This window comes from Coregonus clupeaformis, unplaced genomic scaffold, assembly GCF_020615455.1.
Source record: "Coregonus clupeaformis isolate EN_2021a unplaced genomic scaffold, ASM2061545v1 scaf0028, whole genome shotgun sequence".
NCBI lineage: Eukaryota > Metazoa > Chordata > Actinopteri > Salmoniformes > Salmonidae > Coregonus > Coregonus clupeaformis.
The window spans coordinates 502,277-528,998 of NW_025533483.1; the positions used below are offsets into that span (position 1 = coordinate 502,277).

The window sequence follows — 26,722 nt, forward strand, 5'->3', positions numbered from 1 at the left end:
TACCCTAACACAGGAATAGCTACAGTATGTATTCATTAAATACCCTAACACAGGAATAGCTACAGTATGTATTCATTAAATACCCTAACACAGGAATAGCTACAGTATGTATTCACTAAAACACTAACACAGGAATAGCTACAGTATGTATTCATTAAATACCCTAACACAGGAATAGCTACAGTATGTATTCATTAAATACACTAACACAGGAATAGCTACAGTATGTATTCATTAAATACCCTAACAGCAGGAATAGCTACAGTATGTATTCATTAAATACCCTAACACAGGAATAGCTACAGTATGTATTCATTAAATACCCTAACAGCAGGAATAGCTACAGTATGTATTCATTAAATACCCTAACACAGGAATAGCTACAGTATGTATTCATTAAATACCCTAACACAGGAATAGCTACAGTATGTATTCATTAAATACCCTAACACAGGAATAGCTACAGTATGTATTCATTAAAACACTAACAGTCCCCTCCTGTACTCCCTGTTCACCCATGACTGTGTGGCCAAGCACGCCTCCAACTCAATCATCAAGTTTGCAGACGACACAACAGTAGTAGGCCTGATTACCAACAATGACGAGACAGCCTACAGGGAGGAGGTGAGGGCTCTGGGATTGTGGTGCCAGAAAAATAACCTCTCACTCAACGTCAACAAAACGAAGGAGCTGATCGTGGACTTCAGGAAACAGCAGAGGGTGCACCCCCCTATCCACATCGACGGGACCGCAATGGAGAAGGAAAGCTTCAAGTTCCTTGGCGTACACATCACTGACAAACTGAAATGGTCCACCCACGCAGACAGTGTGGTGAAGAAGGCGCAACTGAGCTTCTTCAACTTCAGGAGGCTGAAGAAATTTGGTTTATCACCTAAAACCCTCACAAACTTTTCCAGATGCACAATTGAAAGCATCCTGTCGGGCTGTATCACCACCTGGTACGGCAACTGCACCGCCCACAACCGCAGGGCTCTCCAGAGGGTGGTGCGGTCTGCCGAACGCATTATCGGGGGCAAACTACCCGCCCTCCAGGACACCTACAGCACCCGATGTCACAGCAAGGCCAAAAAGATCATCAAGGACATCAACCACCCGAGCCACTGCCTGAGCACCCCGCTATCATCCAGAAGGCGAGGTCAGTACAGGTGCATCAAAGCTGGGACCAAGAGACTGAAAAACAGCTTCTATCTCAAGGCCATCAGACTGTTAAATAGCCATCACTAGCACACTAGAGGCTGCTGCTGCCTATTGAAATCACTGGCCACTTTAAGAAATGGAACACTAGTCACTTTAATAATGTTTCCATATCTTGCACTACTCATCTCATATGTATATACTGCATTCTATTCTATAATATTCTACTGTATGTTAGTCCATGCCGCTCTGACATTGCTCGTCCATATATGTATATATTCTTAATTCCATTCCTTACTTAGAGTTGTGTGTATTGGGTATATGTTGTGAAATTGTTAGATATTACTGCACTGTCGGAGCTAAAAGCACAAGCATTTCGCTACACCCGCTATAACATCTGCTAAACACGCGTATTTTCTCGGTTTAAGCATTGTTGTGAACTTAGAACATTCCATTTAGTTTTTCTATTCAAATAAAACTGATTTTGGAGGCGAACCTCTGAAGAAACTCACCGTCCTTCTCCCGCTTTCCCTTCTCCCGCTTTCCCTTCTCCCGCTTTCCCTTCTCCCTTCTTCCCTTCTCCCGCTTTCCCTTCTCCCGCTTTCCCTTCTCCCGCTTTCCCTTCTCCCGCTTTCCCTTCTCCCTTCTTCCCTTCTCCCGCTTTCCCTTCTCCCGCTTTCCCTTCTCCCTTCTTCCCTTCTCCCGCTTTCCCTTCTCCCGCTTTCCCTTCTCCCGCTTTCCCTTCTCCCGCTTTCCCTTCTCCCTTCTTCCCTTCTCCCGCTTTCCCTTCTCCCGCTTTCCCTTCTCCCTTCTTCCCTTCTCCCGCTTTCCCTTCTCCAGCTTTCCCTTCTCCCGCTTTCCCTTCTCCCGCTTTCCCTTCTCCCTTCTTCCCTTCTCCCGCTTTCCCTTCTCCCGCTTTCCCTTCTCCCGCTTTCCCTTCTCCCCCTTCTCCCGCTTTCCCTTCTCCCGCTTTCCCTTCTCCCCGCTTTCCCTTCTCCCGCTTTCCCTTCTTCCCTTCTCCCGCTTTCCCTTCTCCCGCTTTCCCTTCTCCCGCTTTCCCTTCTCCCGCTTTCCCTTCTCCCGCTTTCCCTTCTCCCTTCTTCCCTTCTCCCGCTTTCCCTTCTCCCGCTTTCCCTTCTCCCGCTATCCCTTCTCCCGCTTTCCCTTCTCCCGCTTTCCCTTCTCCCGCTTTCCCTTCTTCCCTTCTCCCGCTTTCCCTTCTCCCGCTTTCCCTTCTCCCGCTTTCCCTTCTCCCGCTTTCCCTTCTCCCGCTTTCCCTTCTTCCCTTCTCCCGCTTTCCCTTCTCCCGCTTTCCCTTCTCCCGCTTTCCCTTCTCCCGCTTTCCCTTCTTCCCTTCTCCCGCTTTCCCTTCTCCCGCTTTCCCTTCTCCCGCTTTCCCTTCTTCCCTTCTCCCGCTTTCCCTTCTCCCGCTTTCCCTTCTCCCGCTTTCCCTTCTCCCGCTTTCCCTTCTTCCCTTCTCCCGCTTTCCCTTCTCCCGCTTTCCCTTCTCCCGCTTTCCCTTCTCCCGCTTTCCCTTCTCCCGCTTTCCCTTCTCCCGCTTTCCCTTCTTCCCTTCTCCCGCTTTCCCTTCTCCCGCTTTCCCTTCTTCCCTTCTCCCGCTTTCCCTTCTCCCGCTTTCCCTTCTCCCGCTTTCCCTTCTCCCGCTTTCCCTTCTTCCCTTCTCCCGCTTTCCCTTCTCCCGCTTTCCCTTCTCCCGCTTTCCCTTCTCCCGCTTTCCCTTCTCCCGCTTTCCCTTCTCCCGCTTTCCCTTCTCCCGCTTTCCCTTCTTCCCTTCTCCCGCTTTCCCTTCTCCCGCTTTCCCTTCTCCCGCTTTCCCTTCTCCCGCTTTCCCTTCTCCCGCTTTCCCTTCTCCCGCTTTCCCTTCTCCCGCTTTCTCCGTGGTATCGTTTTGGTATAAAGTATCGTTTTGGTATAAAGTATCGTTTTGGTATAAAGTATCGTTTTGGTATAATGTATCGTTTTGGTATAAAGTATCGTTTTGGTATAAAGTATCGTTTTGGTATAAAGTATCGTTTTGGTATAAAGTATCGTTTTGGTATAAAGTATCGTTTTGGTATAAAGTATCGTTTTGGTATAAAGTATCGTTTTGGTATAAAGTATCGTTTTGGTATAATGTATCGTTTTGGTATAAAGTATCGTTTTGGTATTGTGACGTCACGAGAGGCTACACAGCTTTCAGCGGGATTGCTCAAGTAGTGCAAGGAGACAAGGTTCAAACAAAACAAGGATTTTATTATAGGTCTTGGGAAATTAACGAAAATATAACAAAATTCTGTTCTCTTGTGGCTCTTTAAGGGTTAACAGTTCAGGGATGTCTCTTCCACATCCAAAGTCATAACTCTCACTCGCTCAGATAACTTTTCCCCAGCCTTACTGTAGTCCACGTTGCAGCTAGTGGCCAACCCAGCAAAAAGTCCTTCCAAATGTCTCTCACGTATTTCCACAGGTGCATATATCCAAAGGTGAGTATTTCCCAAAGGTAAGTATCTCCAAATCCTTAGATTCCTCATGGAAGTGGACGTGCAGCACTCTTTTCCTCCAGAGAGCCCAGGTTGGAGACTGTGTCTCTTCACCCCCCACACACTCCCTCAGTGTGTCTCTTCCCTTCCCAAACCTTCAGCTCATCAGCTCCTCATTTGTTTCAGCTGCGTGGGAAGATTGGCCATAGAGGGGTGGAGTTCCCGACCATACCAGCAGATGGAGCCATAGCTGTCTGGGTTTGCAGCCACCTCAGGGGGATGTAACGTCCCTCCAGGACACAGCCTCTCGTGACATCACACATCCCCCTCCTCTGGACCGACGTCCTCGTCGGGGTAAAGGCAGCGAAGAAGGCATCACGCCGGGAGAGGGCGTCCGCATTGCCGTGGTGCTTGCCAGCCTGCTCTCTCTTCAACTCCTCCACCTCTAGGACCAGGGACTCAGCCTCCTGTTGTCTCTCCTTGAGTTTCTTACTGAACGCATCAGCCTTGGTTTTAGCAGAGTTTAGCTTCTGTTGAGCAGCTTTCAGTTCCTTCTCTCTCTCTGCCTCCGCATTCTTCATCTTGTTCTCCAACACCTTGTACTTCTCCTCTGCCTTCTTCTGGACCTCCTTACTACTGCGCAGGGTCTCCTCACACTCCTCGATGGTCCTGCGCAGCATCTCCAGCTCCTCCTGTTGCTTAGGGAAGGAGCTCTGTTGGAGTTTAGCCTGGAGGATATCTAACTCTTCTGTCTTCATGTCTAACTGTTGCTTTAACAAACGATACCTCTCAGCGGTCCCCTTCAGACCAGACAGTTCTTTGTCCAGATTCTGTAGCTCCGTCTCTGTGTCGGTCTGGGCACCTGCCATCCCTATCAGAGCCCGGGCGGGAGTGAGTAATTCGGAGGATTGCACCGGAGCCTTCCCAGCATGAGTCTTGCCTCTCCGTTTCCGAGGTACTCGGGTTATCCTCTCCTGAGACTCTCTCCAGAGTGGGTAAAAGGCTGGGCAGTCTCGTCCAATTAGGACAGGGACGGGGAGGGAATCAACCACCCCCGCCGTCGTGTGTATGGTTCCCCGTGTGCTGGTCATTGTAAGTTCAGTAATGGGGTATTCTCTGGTGTCCCCATGGACACAGGAAACTGGGAGGACTTTCCCCGGGGTCAGACACGTTGGGCCCACCAAATCCTTACGCACCAGGGTGGCCCGGCTACCAGAATCCAGTAAGGCCTCCACATCATGGTGATTCACAGTTACCGGGCAGGTGGGGGTCGATCTGGGCCGCCATCTACGACTCCCAAGAGCGAGGCAAAACGGTGTGTGGGTGCTGAGCTGGAGGACTCCGCAGTGGGCATAGGTTCATCGGCTGGTTTCCCACACTGCCAGGAGATATGTCCCATCTCCCCACACCGGTAACACTGTCGAGTTTCCCCCTCCTGGTGTACTCTTCTTGGACCCGCCTGGTTTCTGGCTCCCCCTGGAGCCGGGATAAGTCCTGACGTGGCTGGGTTCGAGACCTTGGGGTCCTTTGGACGGGTTCTTCCCATTTGTGGTGGGGGCCGCACTCCTGGGGTCTTTTCGGGAAGCATTCAGCATCTCCGCTGTGGCCTGGTACTTTTCCACAGCTTCCACGGTCAGATCAGCCGTGGTCAAGGCCTGTTGACTGATGAACCGTTTTGCCTCATAAGGCAGGGCGCGTAGGTAACGATCCACCACAACGGCCTCCACCACCGCCGCTGCTGTATTCCTCTGCGGATCCAGCCATTTCCTTGCGATTCGGACAAGTTCATGCATCTGCGCCCGAGGAGGTTGGTCTGGTTGGAAGGTCCAGCTGTGAAAGCGCTGGGCCATACCAAACTTTGTGAGTCCATATCTGCTGAGGATCTCAGACTTCAGGGCATCATAGTCAGTAACCTGGTCAGGGCCCAGGTCCCGGACAGCATTCAGCGATTCCCCGGTTAGAAAGGGGGCTAACAGACCAACCCACTGTTGCTTGGGCCAGGCTTCCCTAGTGGCCGTGGCCTCAAATGCATGCAGGTATGCCTCAATGTCATCGGTAGCTCCCATCTTAGATATAAAGTCACTTGCCTTTATTGGGCGGGTATTTTGGACAACCCTCTGTCTCTGCAACTGCAATTCCTCTGCCTTCAGAAGGTTGGCTTTCTTTGCTCCTCCAAGAGAGCCACGTTTGCTTGCATCTGGGCTTGCTGGCCAGCAACAAGGGCTTTCAATATGTCCTCCATTTCAGTCGGGCGGGGAGCCTACGGCCAACTTGGAAAACTGGGTGATCAAACCTTCGGTATCCTCCTCTGACATGCACTATTAACGCTTGAGCGTACCCGTATTCTCCACCATCTGTGACGTCACGAGAGGCTACACAGCTTTCAGCGGGATTGCTCAAGTAGTGCAAGGAGACAAGGTTCAAACAAAACAAGGATTTTATTATAGGTCTTGGGAAATTAACGAAAATATAACAAAATTCTGTTCTCTTGTGGCTCTTTAAGGGTTAACAGTTCAGGGATGTCTCTTCCACATCCAAAGTCATAACTCTCACTCGCTCAGATAACTTTTCCCCAGCCTTACTGTAGTCCACGTTGCAGCTAGTGGCCAACCCAGCAAAAAGTCCTTCCAAATGTCTCTCACGTATTTCCACAGGTGCATATATCCAAAGGTGAGTATTTCCCAAAGGTAAGTATCTCCAAATCCTTAGATTCCTCATGGAAGTGGACGTGCAGCACTCTTTTCCTCCAGAGAGCCCAGGTTGGAGACTGTGTCTCTTCACCCCCCACACACTCCCTCAGTGTGTCTCTTCCCTTCCCAAACCTTCAGCTCATCAGCTCCTCATTTGTTTCAGCTGCGTGGGAAGATTGGCCATAGAGGGGTGGAGTTCCCGACCATACCAGCAGATGGAGCCATAGCTGTCTGGGTTTGCAGCCACCTCAGGGGGATGTAACGTCCCTCCAGGACACAGCCTCTCGTGACATCACAGTATAAAGTATCGTTTTGGTATAAAGTATCGTTTTGGTATAATGTATCGTTTTGGTATAAAGTATCGTTTTGGTATAAAGTATCGTTTTGGTATAAAGTATCGTTTTGGTATAAAGTATCGTTTTGGTATAAAGTATCGTTTTGGTATAAAGTATCGTTTTGGTATAATGTATCGTTTTGGTATAAAGTATCGTTTTGGTATAAAGTATCGTTTTGTTATAATGTATCGTTTTGGTATAATGTATCGTTTTGGTATAAAGTATCGTTTTGGTATAATGTATCGTTTTGGTATAAAGTATCGTTTTGGTATAATGTATCGTTTTGGTATAAAGTATCGTTTTGGTATGAAGTATCGTTTTGGTATAAAGTATCGTTTTGGTATATAGTATCGTTTTGGTATAAAGTATCGTTTTGGTATAAAGTATCGTTTTGGTATAAAGTATCGTTTTGGTATAAAGTATCGTTTTGGTATAATGTATCGTTTTGGTATAAAGTATCGTTTTGGTATAAAGTATCGTTTTGGTATAAAGTATCGTTTTGGTATAATGTATCGTTTTGGTATAAAGTATCGTTTTTGGTATAATGTATCGTTTTGGTATAAAGTATCGCTTTTGGTATAATGTATCGTTTTGGTATAAAGTATCGTTTTGGTATAAAGTATCGTTTTGGTATAAAGTATCGTTTTGGTATAATGTATCGTTTTGGTATAAAGTATCGTTTTGGTATAAAGTATCGTTTTGGTATAAAGTATCGTTTTGGTATAATGTATCGTTTTGGTATAAAGTATCGTTTTGGTATAAAGTATCGTTTTGGTATAAAGTATCGTTTTGGTATAATGTATCGTTTTGGTATAAAGTATCGTTTTGGTATAAAGTATCGTTTTGGTATAATGTATCGTTTTGGTATAAAGTATCGTTTTGGTATAATGTATCGTTTTGGTATAAAGTATCGTTTTGGTATAAAGTATCGTTTTGGTATAATGTATCGTTTTGGTATAATGTATCGTTTTGGTATAAAGTATCGTTTTGGTATAAAGTATCGTTTTGGTATAATGTATCGTTTTGGTGTAATGTATCGTTTTGGTATAAAGTATCGTTTTGGTATAATGTATCGTTTTGGTATAAAGTATCGTTTTGGTATAAAGTATCGTTTTGGTATAATGTATCGTTTTGGTATAATGTATCGTTTTGGTATAAAGTATCGTTTTGGTATAATGTATCGTTTTTGGTATAAAGTATCGTTTTGGTATAATGTATCGTTTTGGTATAAAGTATCGTTTTGGTATAAAGTATCGTTTTGGTATAATGTATCGTTTTGGTATAAAGTATCGTTTTGGTATAAAGTATCGTTTTGGTATAAAGTATCGTTTTGGTATAAAGTATCGTTTTGGTATAATGTATCGTTTTGGTATAAAGTATCGTTTTGGTATAAAGTATCGTTTTGGTATAAAGTATCGTTTTGGTATAATGTATCGTTTTGGTATAATGTATCGTTTTGGTATAAAGTATCGTTTTGGTATAAAGTATCGTTTTGGTATAAAGTATCGTTTTGGTATAAAGTATCGTTTTGGTATAAAGTATCGTTTTGGTATAAAGTATCGTTTTGGTATAATGTATCGTTTTGGTATAATGTATCGTTTTGGTATAAAGTATCGTTTTGGTATAAAGTATCGTTTTGTTATAATGTATCGTTTTGGTATAATGTATCGTTTTGGTATAAAGTATCGTTTTGGTATAATGTATCGTTTTGGTATAAAGTATCGTTTTGGTATAATGTATCGTTTTGGTATAAAGTATCGTTTTGGTATAAAGTATCGTTTTGGTATAAAGTATCGTTTTGCTATAAAGTATCGTTTTGGTATAAAGTATCGCTTTGGTATAAAGTATCGTTTTGGTATAAAGTATCGTTTTGGTATAAAGTATCGTTTTGGTATAAAGTATCGTTTTGGTATAATGTATCGTTTTGGTATAAAGTATCGTTTTGGTATAAAGTATCGTTTTGGTATAAAGTATCGTTTTGGTATAATGTATCGTTTTGGTATAAAGTATCGTTTTGGTATAATGTATCGTTTTGGTATAATGTATCGTTTTGATATAAAGTATCGTTTTGGTATAAAGTATCGTTTTGGTATAATGTATCGTTTTGGTATAAAGTATCGTTTTGGTATAATGTATCGTTTTGGTATAAAGTATCGTTTTGGTATAATGTTTCGTTTTGGTATAAAGTATCGTTTTGGTATAAAGTATCGTTTTGGTATAAAGTATCGTTTTGGTATAAAGTATCGTTTTGGTATAATGTATCGTTTTGGTATAATGTATCGTTTTGGTATAAAGTATCGTTTTGGTATAATGTATCGTTTTGGTATAAAGTATCGTTTTGGTATAATGTATCGTTTTGGTATAATGTATCGTTTTGGTATAATGTATCGTTTTGGTATAATGTATCGTTTTGGTATAAAGTATCGTTTTGGTATAAAGTATCGTTTTGGTATAAAGTATCGTTTTGGTATAAAGTATCGTTTTGGTATAAAGTATCGTTTTGGTATAATGTATCGTTTTGGTATAAAGTATCGTTTTGGTATAAAGTATTGTTTTGGTATAATGTATCGTTTTGGTATAAAGTATCGTTTTGGTATAAAGTATCGTTTTGGTATAATGTATCGTTTTGGTATAAAGTATCGTTTTGGTATAATGTATCGTTTTGGTATAAAGTATCGTTTTGGTATAAAGTATCGTTTTGGTATAATGTATCGTTTTGGTATAATGTATCGTTTTGGTATAAAGTATCGTTTTGGTATAATGTATCGTTTTGGTATAAAGTATCGTTTTGGTATAAAGTATCGTTTTGGTATAAAGTATCGTTTTGGTATAATGTATCGTTTTGGTATAAAGTATCGTTTTGGTATAATGTATCGTTTTGGTATAAAGTATCGTTTTGGTATAATGTATCGTTTTGGTATAAAGTATCGTTTTGGTATAATGTATCGTTTTGGTATAAAGTATCGTTTTGGTATAATGTATCGTTTTGGTATAAAGTATCGTTTTGGTATAAAGTATCGTTTTGGTATAATGTATCGTTTTGGTATAAAGTATCGTTTTGGTATAAAGTATCGTTTTGGTATAAAGTATCGTTTTGGTATAAAGTATCGTTTTGGTATAAAGTATCGTTTTGGTATAATGTATCGTTTTGGTATAAAGTATCGTTTTGGTATAAAGTATCGTTTTGGTATAAAGTATCGTTTTGGTATAAAGTATTGTTTTGTTTCTAGAGGATTTTGCAGAAAATAACACATGGCACTTTGAAATCTGCAATAAATACATTTAGCACTTTATTTCGACGGTCTCGTTTCTTTGTTGTTACAGTAAATCTGTCTGAATCAATGTAAGAACACAAGGGCATGGTAACTGAAAAGACGGCTAGACATTATTAGCCTGGTTCTGTATGTAATGACGACACATTATGGGACACAGGCTCATTATCGATTACCAGCTTTAAAAAACAACAACAATTGGTGAGACCAAATCATGTGCTGGTGCCACCAACTGAACAAGTGACTAGCACCAGTGGAAAAAGTGACTAGCACCAGTGGGAAAAGTGACTAGCACCAGTGGAAAAAGTGACTAGCACCAGTGGAAAAAGTGACTAGCACCAGTGGAAAAAGTGACTAGCACCAGTGGAAAAAGTGACTAGCACCAGTGGAAAAAGTGACTAGCACCAGTGGAAAAAGTGACTAGCACCAGTGGAAAAAGTGACTAGCACCAGTGGAAAAAGTGACTAGCACCAGTGGAAAAAGTTACTAGCACCAGTGGAAAAAGTTACTAGCACCAGTGGAAAAAGTGACTAGCACCAGTGGAAAAAGTGACTAGCACCAGTGGAAAAAGTTACTAGCACCAGTGGGAAAAGTTACTAGCACCAGTGGGAAAAGTTACTAGCACCAGTGGGAAAAGTTACTAGCACCAGTGGGAAAAGTTACTAGCACCAGTGGGAAAAGTTACTAGCACCAGTGGAAAAAGTGACTAGCACCAGTGGAAAAAGTTACTAGCACCAGTGGAAAAAGTGACTAGCACCAGTGGGAAAAGTTACTAGCACCAGTGGGAAAAGTTACTAGCACCAGTGGGAAAAGTTACTAGCACCAGTGGGAAAAGTTACTAGCACCAGTGGGAAAAGTTACTAGCACCAGTGGGAAAAGTTACTAGCACCAGTGGGAAAAGTTACTAGCACCAGTGGGAAAAGTTTGTGTAGACCCCTGGTGTGTTTGGTGTGGAGCTGTGGTTTTCAAATGTTGTTGCAGCCCTGAACTATCTCACCTGATTCACCTAGTCAAGGGCTTGATGATCAGTTGACAGGTTGAATCAGGTGAGATAGCTCTGAGACAGGGCTAGGTTCAGTTGACAGGTTGAATCAGGTGAGATAGCTCTGAGACAGGGCTAGGTTCAGTTGACAGGTTGAATCAGGTGAGATAGCTCTGAGACAGGGCTAGGTTCAGTTGACAGGTTGAATCAGGTGAGATAGCTCAGACAGGGCTAGGTTCAGTTGACAGGTTGAATCAGGTGAGATAGCTCTGAGACAGGGCTAGGTTCAGTTGACAGGTTGAATCAGGTGAGATAGCTCTGAGACAGGGCTAGGTTCAGTTGACAGGTTGAATCAGGTGAGATAGCTCAGACAGGGCTAGGTGTGTTTGGTGTAGAGAGTCGTCCACTCACCTCACTGTTGCTGTAGCGAGCCAGCTCAGAGATGAACCTCATGTGGTCTTCCTTGATCTGAACCATCTGCTCACAGATATTATACTGAGGACTGCTGCCTGATGAGGTACATGACCACCTGGGGACGGGGAGGAGAGAGGAGAGATGAGAGAGAGGAGAGATGAGAGATAAGAGAGAGGAGAGGAGAGGAGAGGAGAGGAGAGGAGAGGAGAGGAGAGGAGAGGAGAGGAGAGGAGAGGAGGGGAGGGGAGGGGAGGGGAGAGGAGAGCTAAGAGGTGATTTGCCTCTAGGACCGATGATGTCACCGTGATGGATTATCTGTAATTTTGAAAATTGTGTAAATTCTTCAACATCTGTAAGCAACATCTCCTCAGGCTAAACCTGTACAGCCTCTATAGACCAACATCTCCTCAGGCTAAACCTGTACAGCCTCTATAGACCAACATCTCCTCAGGCTAAACCTGTACAGCCTCTATAGACCAACATCTCCTCAGGCTAAACCTGTACAGCCTCTATAGACCAACATCTCCTCAGGCTAAACCTGTACAGCCTCTATAGACCAACATCTCCTCAGGCTAAACCTGTACAGCCTCTATAGACCAACATCTCCTCAGGCTAAACCTGTACAGCCTCTATAGACCAACATCTCCTCAGGCTAAACCTGTACAGCCTCTATAGACCAACATCTCCTCAGGCTAAACCTGTACAGCCTCTATAGACCAACATCTCCTCAGGCTAAATCTGTACAGCCTCTATAGACCAACATCTCCTCAGGCTAAACCTGTACAGCCTCTATAGACCAACATCTCCTCAGGCTAAACCTGTACAGCCTCTATAGACCAACATCTCCTCAGGCTAAACCTGTACAGCCTCTATAGACCAACATCTTAAACGTCATGGCCGCTGTGAGCCAATGCAGTTGAGTGAGGTTGAGCCTGACAATTCAAGTCTTTCAGATGCTCTTGGGGGGAATGGAGCCCCCTTCCTGGCCTTGCATCTCAATACTCTACAATGTTTCCTGTAGTGTGTAAAACTGGTGTGAGTACCAGAGATGGAGTCAAGACCGGAACCCTTTAGATCCAGACCAAGGACCAGTGGATCGAGACCATGACCAGACAAGACCAGTTTAAATGGGTAAAAATAAGATTCAGTAGAGTAAACTTGAGTTCAGTTCAGTACATCAGAGTATAGTTCAGTACATCAGAGTATAGTTCAGTACATCAGAGTATAGTTCAGTACAGTACATCAGAGTATAGTTCAGTACATCAGAGTATAGTTCAGTACAGTACATCAGAGTATAGTTCAGTACAGTACATCAGAGTATAGTTCAGTACAGTACATCAGAGTATAGTTCAGTACAGTAAGGTACAGTTTATTAGGTACAACACCCCGTTCACCAAAATGGATCGCTCCGGCTCCTACGGTCAGTGAGGCACGTAGCCGTGGCTTGCTATATAAAGCAGGCAGACAGACATCGAGGCATTCAGTTACTGTTCGATTGAACGTTAGAATGGGCAAAACAAGTGACCTAAGCGACTTTGAGCGTGGTATGAGTCAGTGCCAGGTGCACCAGATACAGTATCTCAGAACCACAACCACATAACTACTAACCAGCAGCATACCACCCTGCATCCCACTGCTGGCTTCCCTCTGAAGGTAAGCTGGGTTGGTCCTGGTCAGTCCCTGGATGGGCGACCAGATGCTGATGGAAGTGGTGTTGGGGGGCCAGTAGGAGGCAGTCTTTCCTCTGGTCTAAAAACAATATATCCCAATGCCCCAGGGCAGTGATTGGGGACATTGCCCTGTGTAGGGTGTTGTCTTTCGGATGTGATATTAAACGGGTGTCCTGACTCTCTGTGGTCCCTAAAGATCCCATGGCACTTATCGTAGGGGTGTTAACCCCGGTGTCCTGGCTAAATTCCCAATCTGGTCCTCATCCCATCATGGCCATCTAATCATCCCCAGCTTCCAATTGGCTCATTCATCCCCCCTCCTCTCCCCTGTAACTATTCCCCAGGTCGTTGCTGTAGATGAGAACGTGTTCTCAGTCAACACACCTGGAAAAATAAAATACAAATACTACCCACAACTACTGGCCACAGCCAAAAAACTACTAACCACTGAACCTGAACTACACAACTACTGACAGCACAACTACTGGCCACAGCTATACTGTACAAATATATAAACGCAACCATTTCTAAGATTTTACTGAGTTACAGTTCATATCAGGAAATCAGTCAATAGGAATAAATTCATTAGGCCCTAATCTATGGATTTCACATGACTGGGCAGGGGTGCAGAATTAGTCCCCCCCCCCCACATACGATCCCACAGGTGAAGAAGCCGGATGTGGAGGTCCTGGGCTGGTGCAGTTGTGAGGCCGGTTGGACGTACTGCCAAATTCTTTAAAATGACATTGGAAGCAGCTTATGGTAGAGAAATTAACATTAAATTCTCTGGCAAAAGCTCCTGCAGTCAGCATGCCAATTGCACGCTCCCTGAAAACTTTAGACATCTGTGGCATTGTGTTGTGTGACAAAACTGCACATTTTAGAGTGGCCTTTTATTGTCCCCAGCACAAGGTGCAGATGTGTAATGATCATGCTGTTTAATCAGCTTCTTGATATGCCACACCTGTCAGGTGGATGGATTATCTTGGCAAAGGAGAAATGCTCACTAACAGGGATGTAAACAAATTTCTGCATTATTTTTTATTTTATTTTAGAAATAAGCTTTTGGTGCGTCTGGAACATTTCTGGGATTTTTTTTCTTTTTCGGCAGTAAACACATAAAAAACTACTGACCACAACCACACAACTGCTGACCACAGCCAAACAACTACTGACCACAACGAATAACATTTACATTTACATTTACCAACACTCGATCCCTCTGATGTCAACAACTACAGACCAGTATCCCTTCTTTCTTTTCTTTCCAAAACTATTGAGCGTGCCGTCTCTAGCCAACTCTCTTGCTATCTCTCTCAGAATGACCTTCTTGATCCAAACCAGTCAGGTTTCAGGACTGGTCATTCAACTGAGACTGCTCTTCTCTGTGTCACGGAGGCTCTCCGCACTGCTAAAGCTAACTCTCTCTCCTCTGCTCTTGTCCTTCTAGACCTGTCTGCTGCCTTTGATACTGTGAACCATCAGATCCTCCTCTCCACCCTCTCCGAGCTGGGCATCTCCGGCGCGGCTCACTCCTGGATTGCGTCCTACCTGACCGGTCGCTCCTACCAAGTGGCGTGGCGAGAAGCTGTCTCCGCACCACGTGCTCTCACCACTGGTGTCCCCCAGGGCTCAGTTCTAGGCCCTCTCCTATTCTCGCTATACACCAAGTCACTTGGCTCTGTCATATCCTCACATGGCCTCTCCTATCATTGCTACGCTGACGATACACAACTAATCTTCTCCTTTCCCCCTTCTGATAACCAGGTGGCGAATCGCATCTCTGCATGTCTGGCAGACATATCAGTATGGATGACGGATCACCACCTCAAGCTGAACCCTGGCAAGACGGAGCTGCTCTTCCTCCCGGGGAAGGACTGCCCGTTCCATGATCTCGCCATCACGGTTGACAACTCCGTTGTGTCCTCCTCCCAGAGTGCGAAGAGCCTTGGCGTGACCCTGGATAACACCCTGTCGTTCTCCGCTAACATCAAGGCGGTGACCCGATCCTGCAGGTTCATGCTCTACAACATTCGGAGAGTACGACCCTGCCTTACACAGGAAGCGGCACAGGTCCTAATCCAGGCACTTGTCATCTCCCGTCTGGATTACTGCAACTCGCTGTTGGCTGGGCTCCCTGCCTGTGCCATTAAACCCCTACAACTCATCCAGAATGCCGCAGCCCGTCTGGTGTTCAACCTTCCCAAGTTCTCTCACGTCACCCCCTCCTCCGCACACTCCACTGGCTTCCAGTTGAAGCTCGCATCTGTTACAAGACCATGGTGCTTGCCTATGGAGCTGTGAGGGGGAACGGCATCTCCGTACCTTCAGGCTCTGATCAGTCCCTACACCCAAACGAGGGCATTGCGTTCATCCACCTCTGGCCTGCTGGCTCCCCTTCCTCTGCGGAAGCATAGTTCCCGCTCAGCCCAGTCAAAACTGTTCGCTGCTCTGGCACCCCAATGGTGGAACAAGCTCCCTCACGACACCAGGACAGCGGAGTCACTCACCACCTTCCGGAGACATTTGAAACCCCACCTCTTTAAGGAATACCTGGGATAGGATAAAGTAATCCTTCTACCCCCCCCCCATAAAAAAATATATATATATATATATATATTGTAAAGTGGTTATCCCACTGGCTATAGGGTGAATGCACCTATTTGTAAGTCGCTCTGGATAAGAGCGTCTGCTAAATGACGTAAATGTAAATGAATAACCACAACTAATAACCACAAATACACAACTACTGTACCACAAAACTACCGAACCACACAACTAGACTACACAACTACTGACTACACAACTACTGACTACACAACTACTGACTACACAACTACTGAACCACGACCACACAACTATTTATTCACACCAAAGTAAAGAAGTGACAGACAAAACAGTACAGATAAAAACTGTTAAAAACGGTGTGCAGGTGAGGTTGGAAGCTCAAAAGGGCTGATATGAAAACCACACTACTAATATAAGTAAAAAATAAATAAATAAAGTTTGTTCAATCAGTTATACAAAGCATATTCATTATAATTGTACATAATATACTCAGTATACAAGAAAAACCATGTTTGATTATGTGTAAGAGTTAGTCTTCATGGAGGTTCATCAATCTGACCCCCAGTCTTCATGGAGGTTCCTCAATCTGACCCCCAGTCTTCATGGAGGTTCCTCAATCTGACCCCCAGTCTTCATGGAGGTTCCTCAATCTGACCCCCAGTCTTCATGGAGGTTCATCAATCTGACCCCCAGTCTTCATGAAGGTTCCTCAATCTGACCCCCAGTCTTCATGAAGGTTCATCAATCTGACCCCCAGTCTTCATGGAGGTTCATCAATCTGACCCCCAGTCTTCATGGAGATTCATCAATCTGACCCCCAGTCTTCATGGAGGTTCCTCAATCTGACCCCCAGTCTTCATGGAGGTTCCTCAATCTGACCCCCAGTCTTCATGGAGGTTCATCAATCTGACCCCCAGTCTTCATGGAGGTTCCTCAATCTGACCCCCAGTCTTCATGGAGGTTCCTCAATCTGACCCCCAGTCTTCATGGAGGTTCCTCAATCTGACCCCCAGTCTTCATGAAGGTTCATCAATCTGACCCCCAGTCTTCATGGAGGTTCATCAATCTGACCCCCAGTCTTCATGAAGGGGATTATTGGGTAGTTTGGTTCATCAGGCTGACCCCCAATCTTTGCTTAAAGTTATGGAGGGATGATGAGGTTTTGGCAATGTGAAGATAAGAATTCCAGAGTTTGGTACCTCTGTATCTGATAGATAATTGACTATGTGAGGTGTGGCAGTGGGGAGGGTGAAGGTTATCGCAGTGGCTTGTGTTTTATATAGATGGATTTCAGGATTAACCTGGAAGAATCTATTGAAGGGTTTAGGGAAACTGTCTGAGAGGTGTGATTATTTGTAGATGAAAGTGCATCATTAGAGGACATTCATGTCATGACAAAGGTGCAGATGGAGGCAGGTATTTAGAGGAGGTGGCTAGTCTTGAAATGTATTTAATATGATGAGTAATTTGTGTAGGTAGGATTCATATGTACTGGCCCAGACAATATTACAGTAAATGTGATATGGGTAAATGAAGCTTTAGTAAAGAGTTAGGAAGCAATTCTGATTAACTAAACCACTAATCTTTCTGATGATACCAACAGATTACATCACTTTGCTGCAGACAAATTGATTATGATCTTTCCAGGATCACTTTTCATCAGTTAGATCTCAGAGGAATATAGTTCCATTTCATTCCCACCAATTGAGATTCTGGCTCTTTTTTATTTTTATTTTTTATTTTAAACAATATTTCTTATTCTTACTAGTGAATACAATAAAGTTTGATTTTTTAACATTTAAATATCATTTGTTTATCTAGAACCATTCAGAAAATGTGGCCATACCCAAGTTGGCCTCATTAATGAGTTAATCAAAATGATTGTGATAAAATCAAATTGGTATCATCAGCAAAGAGAATGGGAAGTACGGTAGAAGACTCAGCAGCAAGGTCATGGATATAGATTAGGAATAACAAAGGTCAAATTATCAAACCCTGTGGGACGCCACAGGATATCTGGGCCCTGGTAGATGCACAGCCGTTTGCATAAACAAATTGTTCTCTATCATAAACACAACTATATAGTCGATTATATGTATAATCATGAAAACCGTAATAATGCAATTTAGAAAGTAATATTTCATGATCAACCGTGTCAAACGCTTTGGATAAATCTAAAAATATGCCAAGAATGTATTCATTGTTGTTAAGAGCTGTAAAAATTTTATCCACAAGTTGCAAGGCTCAGGTCCTCCTCATGAGAAACAGCTACATCACCATCAAACACCTGACAGAGAAGATAGAACTGGTGCTGCTCAGGGATGAGGTGAGCAAACAGCAGCCAGAGACACCTTAAAAAGGCCCTCAGCACAGAGAGAGACAAGAGACAACTGGAGAGAGAGGGAGGAGAGAGGGGGAAGAGAGACAGGGAGGTGAGAGACAGGGAGGTGAGAGGGAGGAGCGAGAGAGAGAGGTGAGAGTGAGGGAGTTGAAGAGAGAGAGAGGGTATAGAGGGGGGAGGAGAGAGAGAGACAGAGAGAGACAGAGAGAGACAGAGAGAGAGAGACAGAGAGAGACAGAGAGAGAGACAGAGAGAGAGGGAGAGACAGAGAGAGAGAGACAGAGAGAAACAGAGAGAGAGACAGAGAGAGAGAGACAGAGAGAGAGAGAGAGAGAGAGACAGAGACAGAGACAGAGAGAGAGAGAGAGAGAGAGAGAGAGAGACAGAGACAGAGAGAGACAGAGAGAGAGAGAGACAGAGAGAGAGAGAGAGAGAGAGGCAGAGACAGAGAGAGACAGAGACAGAGACAGAGAGAGAGACAGAGAGAGAGAGAGACAGAGACAGAGACAGAGACAGAGACAGAGAGAGAGAGAGAGAGAGAGAGAGAGAGAGAGAGAGAGAGAGAGAGAGAGAGAGACAGATAGAGAGAGAGACAGAGAGAGAGAGAGAGAGACAGAGAGAAACAGAGAGAGAGACAGAGAGAGAGAGAGAGAGAGAGAGAGAGACAGAGACAGAGAGAGAGAGAGAGACAGAGACAGAGACAGAGAGAGAGACAGAGACAGAGAGAGAGACAGAGAGACAGAGAGAGAGAGAGACAGAGAGAGAGAGAGAGAGAGACAGAGAGAGAGAGAGAGAGAGACAGAGACAGAGAGAGAGAGAGACAGAGACAGAGACAGAGAGAGAGACAGAGAGAGACAGAGACAGAGAGAGAGAGAGAGAGAGAGAGAGAGAGAGAGAGAGAGAGAGAGAGAGAGAGAGAGAGAGACAGAGAGAGAGAGAGAGAGAGAGAGAGAGAGAGAGAGAGAGAGAGAGAGAGAGAGAGACAGAGACAAGAGAGAGAGAGAGAGAGAGAGAGAGAGAGAGAGAGACAGAGAGAGAGAGAGAGAGAGAGAGAGAGAGAGCTCAAAGACATTGCTCCTGCATTTTTAACAAAAAATATAGATTTAGAGTTAGATAAAGTAGGATTTTTGGCAGGGACATATACAGGATGCTACCCTCCACAACATAACCTTTATTCCAAACCAAAACTCCAAACCTACAACCTGATTTTGGACGGAATTACCTGGAAAGCTTTCTACTACCAAGGATTACTATTCTCAAACTATACAGCAAATGCTCTGGAAAACAAACAGAAACCTGAAAACACCATCCAACCTGGAACTGAGTGAGTAATGTTTAGTATGAAGCTATTTTTCACTTTCAAAAACCAAGAAGAAAAATTCATTACAATGATATATTTTATATTATAAGGACTGAATTCTAAGGCTACCAAGCTTAAGCTTGCTACAAAGAGATACAATTTCAATTAGCACTGACGTGTGAAGTGAGAGGTGTCAAAGCCCTTGAGCCCAACAATGGCAGGAGAGTCGTACAGTCTACCCCAACTAGAGGCCTTAGAAGAGGCCTTAGAAGCACCCCCCACTGTTCAGAGGTCATTAAAATACAGTACCCTCTGAATGTAAAAAAACGACAAGACACGAAAAGAGTACAAATTGAAACTTCTTTTGGGGAAGCGCGAGACACTTTTTGCTGATTTGTATAAAAATGGGAACATAAGCAACCTTATCTTCCACACAGACCATCCCCTGGCATGGCACAGTGCTATACTAGCACACTACCCCTCTGTTAAGAGGGGGGTGTTAGCGACGGGTGGAAACTCAGGATACTGGACAACGAGGACTCTGAGTCGTCTAATATTAATCTCTATAAATCTGGAACCGTTTTGGTTCAAGGCAACACCAAACAGTTCCAGCTGGACTTTCACCTAATCAAAGAAATAGCTCAGCAGGAGAAGCTGTCCCTTGAGAAAGATACCCCTACCCCGAGCGGGTCAGACCAGACCTCTTCATTAAATAACCCCACAGAGCAACCCCAAGCAGAAACTCAACTTCCCAGCACAGAGTACTACTCCCTCATTGAAATGAAGGATAAATTCACCCAGCTGGAGGTAAGGCAGGTGGAGCTGGAACAGCAGGTGAACACACTCCAGTCAGCACAGACCCAGACAACAGTCCAGCACAACAACACCCCCCTTAACTAGACCTGGAGAGCTGCAGGTGGAGAGAGACATGTCTGCACTCTGGACTGTGGTGAGACAACATCAACAGGAGAAAGAGCAGGAGCAGGAGAAGAACAGAGCACTAGAGGAGAGGATCAGAGTGCTGGAGGAGAAGGTGAGAACGATGACGGGTGACATTGAACAACCCATTAGAGAACAGCCCACCTCAGATCCTGGCCAAAGTCTCGACACCGCAGCAGAACAGTACACCCTAGACCCTGACCATAGCCTCGACATCACACCCAGACAAACAAATGAAGAACCCCAAGCCCTGGGGACCCCAACCCCCTCTGAGCAACCCCCCAGTCAGACACCCTGATAGCCCTCATGACGACCCCCCCACACCCACTGAGGACATACACAAGCCACAGATTGTACTCCTTATGGACTCAAACGGGAAATACATACAAGAAAATAAACTTTTTCCAAAACACACAGTGTCTAAACTCTGGTGTCCAAATACCCAGCGCGCCCTAGACCTTCTGTCTAAGGACCGACTAGGATCACCCAGCCACATAATAATACACACAGGCACAAACGACCTGAGAACACAGCAGGAAAGGGTGGCCACATCACTCAAGGGCGTGATAGAAAAAGCTTCTTCTACTTTCCCCAACGCACAAGTGGTTATCTCAACCCTGTTACCACGAAAAAGACTTCCACCCTGCTACCATACAGCGGGTAAACGCAAGTATTTCCCGTGACTGTGCATCAAAACCAAATGTCTTCCTGGCCCACCACTCCACCCTGGGACGTGAACAGCCTTTACGACCAGGTCCACCTATACAAGGCAGCAGTGCCCACCTTCGCCCGGACCCTAAAGGATATCGCCCTCAACCGCAGACCCAACACCTCACACAGGAGCAACAGATCAACAGACACCCCGCCCAGACCAGCGAGACACTCTCCCAGACCTGCGGGACCCCCCCAGGACCTACACATAGAGGACCCCCGCAGAGAGGACCTACATCCAGACCACAGCACCATCAACCACATCTACACCCCCACCCCAACCAATTCACTCCTCCCCAAGTCAACCATGCCCACACCCCATTTAGGCCCCCTCAGATCAGACCTATGCCCCTCCTACCCACCCCAAGCCCCCCACTCCCACAAAGAGGGCCTCAACATGAAAGTCACACATACGCCCAGGCCGTGAGCAGGCAAACAGGCCCAACACCCACTCTTACACTAGCCCAAGCCAATGGCATGTACCAAATGCTCAGCAGGCTCTGCTCACAATTACTGGCCTGAGGCCAAACCACACAACCAACAACATTAGACACTTTATGGAACACAAAGCCTTCACTATTTCATCCTGGAATATCCAAGGCCTGAGGTCATCTGCCTTTGGCCTAAAGAGCAGGAATCTGGACTTCACCAAAGAAATCGGAAATACAGACATTGTCATCCTACAAGAAACATGGTATAGAGGAGACGGACCCACTGGTTGCCCTCTAGGTTACAGAGAGCTGGTAGTCCCATCCACCAAACTACCAGGTGTGAAACAGGGAAGGGACTCAGGGGGTATGCTAATTTGGTATAGAGCAGACCTAACTCACTCTATTAAATTAATCAAAACAGGAACATTTTACATTTGGTTAGAAATTCAAAAGGAAATTATCTCAACTGAGAAAAATGTCCTCCTGTGTGCTACCTATATCCCCCCACTAGAATCCCCATACTTTAATGAAGACAGTTTCTCCATCCTGGAGGGGGAAATCAATAATTTCCAGACCCAGGGACATGTACTAGTCTGTGGCGACCTAAATGCCAGAACTGGACAAGAACCTGACACCCTCAGCACACAGGGGGACAAACACCTACCTGGAGGTGACAGCATTCCCTCCCCCATATGCCCCCTAGGCACAACTACGACAACATAACCAACAAAAATGGGTCACGACTCCTGCAGCTCTGTCGCACACTGGGTATGTACATAGTCAATGGTAGGCTTCGAGGGGACTCCTATGGTAGGTACACCTATAGCTCATCTCTTGGCAGTAGTACTGTAGACTACTTTATCACTGACCTCAACCCAGAGTCTCTCAGAGCGTTCACAGTCAGCCCACTGACACCCCTATCAGACCACAGCAAAATCACAGTCTATTTGAACAGAGCAATACTCAATCATGAGGCATCAAAGCCAAAAGAACTGAATAATATTAAGAAATGCTATAGATGGAAGGAAAGTAGTGTTGAAACCTACCAAAAAACAATTAGGAAACAACAAATTCAATCCATTCTAGACAACTTCCTGGACAAAACGTTCCACTGTAATAGTGAAGGTGTAAACTTGGCAGTAGAAAACCTAAACAGTATATTTGACCTCTCAGCTTCCCTATCAAATCTAAAAATCTCTAACAGAAAACCAAAGAAAAGTAATAACAGTGATAAATGGTTTGATGAAGAATGCAAAAACCTAAGAAAGAAATTGAGAAACCTATCCAACCAAAAACATAGAGACCCAGAAAACCTGAGCCTACGCCTTCACTATGGTGAATCACTAAAACAATACAGAAATACACTACGGAAAAAGAAGGAACAGCATGTCAGAAATCAGCTCAATGTAATTGAAGAATCCATAGACTCTAACCACTTCTGGGAAAATTGGAAAACACTAAACAAACAACAACACGAAGAGCTATCTATCCAAAACGGAGATGTATGGGTAAACCACTTCTCCAATCTTTTTGGCCCTATAACAGAGAACAAACAGCAAAAAAATATACATGATCAAATGCAAATCTTAGAATCAACTATTAAAGACTACCAGAACCCACTGGATTCTCCAATTACATTGAATGAACTACAGGATAAAATACAAACCCTCCAACCCAAAAAGTCCTGTGGTGTTGATGGTATCCTCAATGAAATGATAAAATATACAGACCACAAATTTCAATTAGCTATACTTAAACTCTTTAACATCATCCTTAGCACTGGCATCTTCCCCAACATCTGGAACCAAGGACTGATCACCCCAATCCACAAAAGTGGAGACAAATTTGACCCCAATAACTACCGTGGGATATGCGTCAACAGCAACCTTGGGAAAATCCTCTGCATTATCATTAACAGCAGACTAGTTCATTTCCACAGTGAAAACAATGTACTGAGCAAATGTCAAATTGGCTTTTTACCAAATTACCGTACGACAGACCACGTATTCACCCTGCACACCCTATTTGACAAACAAACAAACCAAAACAAAGGCAAAGTCTTCTCATGCTTTGTTGATTTCAAAAAAGCTTTTGACTCAATTTGGCATGAGGGTCTGCTATACAAATTGATGGAAAGTGGGGTTGGGGGAAAAACATACGACATTATAAAATCCATGTACACAAACAACAAGTGTGCGGTTAAAATTGGCAAAAACACACACATTTCTTTCCACAGGGCCGTAGGGTGAGACAGGGATGCAGTTTAAGCCCCACCCTCTTCAACATATATATCAACGAATTGGCGAGGGCACTAGAACAGTCTGCAGCACCCGGCCTCACCCTACTAGAATCTGAAGTCAAATGTCTTCTGTTTACTGACGATCTAGTGCTTCTGTCACCAACCAAGGAGGGCCTACAGCAGCACCTAGATCTTCTGCACAGATTCTGTCAGACCTGGGCCCTGACAGTAAATCTCAGTAAGACAAAAATAATGGTGTTCCAAAAAAGGTCCAGTTGCCAGGACCACAAATACAAATTCCACCTAGACACCGTTGCCCTAGAGCACACAAAAAACTATACATACCTCGGCCTAAACATCAGCGCCACAGGTAACTTCCACAAAGCTGTGAACGATCTGAGAGACAAGGCAAGAAGGGCCTTCTATGCCATCAAAAGGAACATAAAATTTGACATACCAATTAGGATCTGGCTAAAAATACTTGAATCAGTTATAGAACCCATTGCCCTTTATGGTTCTGAGGTCTGGGGTCCGCTCACCAACCAAGAATTCACAAAATGGGACAAACACCAAATTGAGACTCTGCATGCAGAATTCTGCAAAAACATCCTCCGTGTACAACGTAAAACACCAAATAATGCATGCAGAGCAGAATTAGGCCAATACCCGCTAATTATCAAAATCCAGAAAAGAGCCGTTAAATTCTATAACCACTTAAAAGGAAGCGATTCCCAAACCTTCCATAACAAAGCCATCACCTACAGAGAGATGAACTTGGAGAAGAGTCCCCTAAGTAAGCTTGTCCTGGGGCTCTATTCACAAACACAAACAGACCCCACACAGCCCCAGGACAACAACAACAACAACACAACTAGACCCAACCAAATCATGAGAAAACAAAAAGAGAATTACTTGACACATTGGAAAGAACAAACAAAAAAACAGAGCAAACTAGAATGCTATTTGGCCCTAAACAGAGAGTACACAGTGGCAGAATACTTGACCACTGTGACTGACCCAAATTTAAGGAAAGCTTTGACTATGTACAGACTCAGTGAGCATAGCCTTGCTATTGAGAAAGGCCGCCGTAGGCAGACCTGGCTCTCAAGAGAAGACAGGCTATGTGCACACTGCCCACAAAATGAGGTGGAAACTGAGCTGCACTTCCTAACCTCCTGCCAAATGTATGACCATATTAGAGACACATATTTCCCTCAGATTACAGCGATCCACAAAGAATTTGAAAACAAACCCAATTTTGATAAACTCCCTTATCTACTGGGTGAAAAACCACAGTGTGCCATCACAGCTGCAAGATTTGTGACCTGTTGCCACAAGAAAAGGGCAACCAGTGAAGAACAAACACCATTGTAAATACAACCCATATTTATGTTTATTTATTTTCCCATTTGTACTTTAACTATTTGCACATTGTTACAACACTGTATATATACATAATATGACATTTGAAATGTCTTTATTCTTTTGAAACTTCTGAGTGTAATGTTTACTGTTAATATTTATTGTTTATTTCACTTTTGTTTACTATCTACTTCACTTGCTTTGGCAATGTTAACACACGTTTCCCATGCCAATAAAGCCCTTAAATTGAAATTGAAATTGAAATTGACAGAGAGAGAGAGAGAGAGAGAGACAGAGAGAGACAGAGAGAGACAGAGAGAGACAGAGAGAGAGACAGAGAGAGAGAGAGAGACAGAGAGAGACAGAGAGAGACAGAGAGAGACAGAGAGAGACAGAGAGAGAGAGAAGAGAGAGAGAGAGAGCGACAGAGAGACAGAGAGAGAGAGAGAGACGAGAGAGAGAGAGAGAGAGAGAGAGAGAGAGACAGAGAGAGAGAGAGAGAGAGACAGAGAGAGAGAGAGAGAGAGAGAGAGAGAGACAGAGAGAGAGAGAGAGAGAGAGAGAGAGAGAGAGAGAGAGAGAGAGAGAGACAGAGAGAGAGAGAGGACAGAGAGAGAGTACAGAGAGAGAGAGAGAGAGAGAGAGAGAGAGAGACAGAGACAGAGACAGAGACAGAGAGCAGAGACAGAGAGAGAGAGAGAGAGACAGAGAGAGAGAGAGAGAGAGAGAGAGAGAGAGAGAGAGAGAGAGAGAGAGACAGAGACAGAGACAGAGACAGAGAGAGAGAGAGAGAGAGAGAGAGAGAGAGAGAGAGAGAGAGAGAGAGAGAGAGAGAGAGCAGAGACAGAGACAGAGACAGAGACAGAGACAGAGACAGAGACAGAGACAGAGAGAGAGAGAGAGAGAGAGAGAGAGACAGAGACAGAGACAGAGACAGAGACAGAGACAGAGAGAGAGAGAGAGACAGAGAGAGACAGAGAGAGAGACAGAGAGAGAGAGAGAGAGAGACAGAGAGAGACAGAGAGAGACAGAGAGAGAGACAGAGAGAGAGAGAGACAGAGAGAGAGACAGAGAGACAGAGAGAGAGAGAGAGAGAGAGAGAGAGAGAGAGAGAGAGAGAGAGAGAGAGAGAGAGAGACAGAGACAGAGAGAGAGAGAGAGAGAGAGGAGAGAGAGAGAGAGAGAGAGAGAGAGAGAGACAGAGAGAGAGAGAGAGACAGAGAGAGAGTACAGAGAGAGAGAGAGAGTACAGAGAGAGAGAGAGAGAGAGAGAGAGAGAGACAGAGACAGAGACAGAGACAGAGACAGAGACAGAGAGAGAGACAGAGAGAGAGAGAGAGAGAGAGAGAGAGAGAGAGACAGAGACAGAGACAGAGACAGAGACAGAGAGAGAGAGAGAGAGAGAGAGAGAGAGAGAGAGAGAGACAGAGACAGAGACAGAGACAGAGACAGAGACAGAGACAGAGACAGAGAGAGAGAGAGAGAGAGAGAGAGAGAGAGAGAGACAGAGACAGAGACAGAGACAGAGACAGAGACAGAGACAGAGACAGAGACAGAGAGAGAGAGAGACAGAGAGAGAAGAGAGAGAGAGAGAGAGAGAGAGAGAGAGAGAGAGAGAGAGAGGCCTCACCGGTTCTTGTTCTCTTCAAAGTGTGCGCTGGTCTTGATGTATCTGGACAGCTCAATCTGCATGTCACCAAACAGAGGCACCACCTGCAGCTGCTGTGGAGGACGGATACATGAAGACCAGTCAGTCAGTCAGAGTCATTCCATAGCACCCCAGCCTACATGAAACCCTTTCTGAGGGAAGTATAGTATTTATTGGCGTCTACC

The 26,722-nt window shown here is 44.6% G+C and overlaps 1 protein-coding gene across 3 annotated transcripts in view; it reads right to left on the minus strand.

Annotated features, from left to right (window-relative positions):
- Positions 1-26,722, minus strand: part of cyfip1 (cytoplasmic FMR1 interacting protein 1) — a 165,602-nt gene that overhangs the window by 101,679 nt on the left and 37,201 nt on the right. For all 3 annotated transcript variants that reach the window (XM_041889523.1, XM_041889522.1, XM_041889524.1), the window contains 2 exons: positions 26,520-26,611; positions 11,326-11,443 (listed from right to left, as the gene is read on the minus strand). In XM_041889523.1, coding sequence (XP_041745457.1) covers positions 11,326-11,443; positions 26,520-26,611 — 210 coding nt within the window. The remainder of the gene's footprint in view (positions 1-11,325; positions 11,444-26,519; positions 26,612-26,722) is intronic.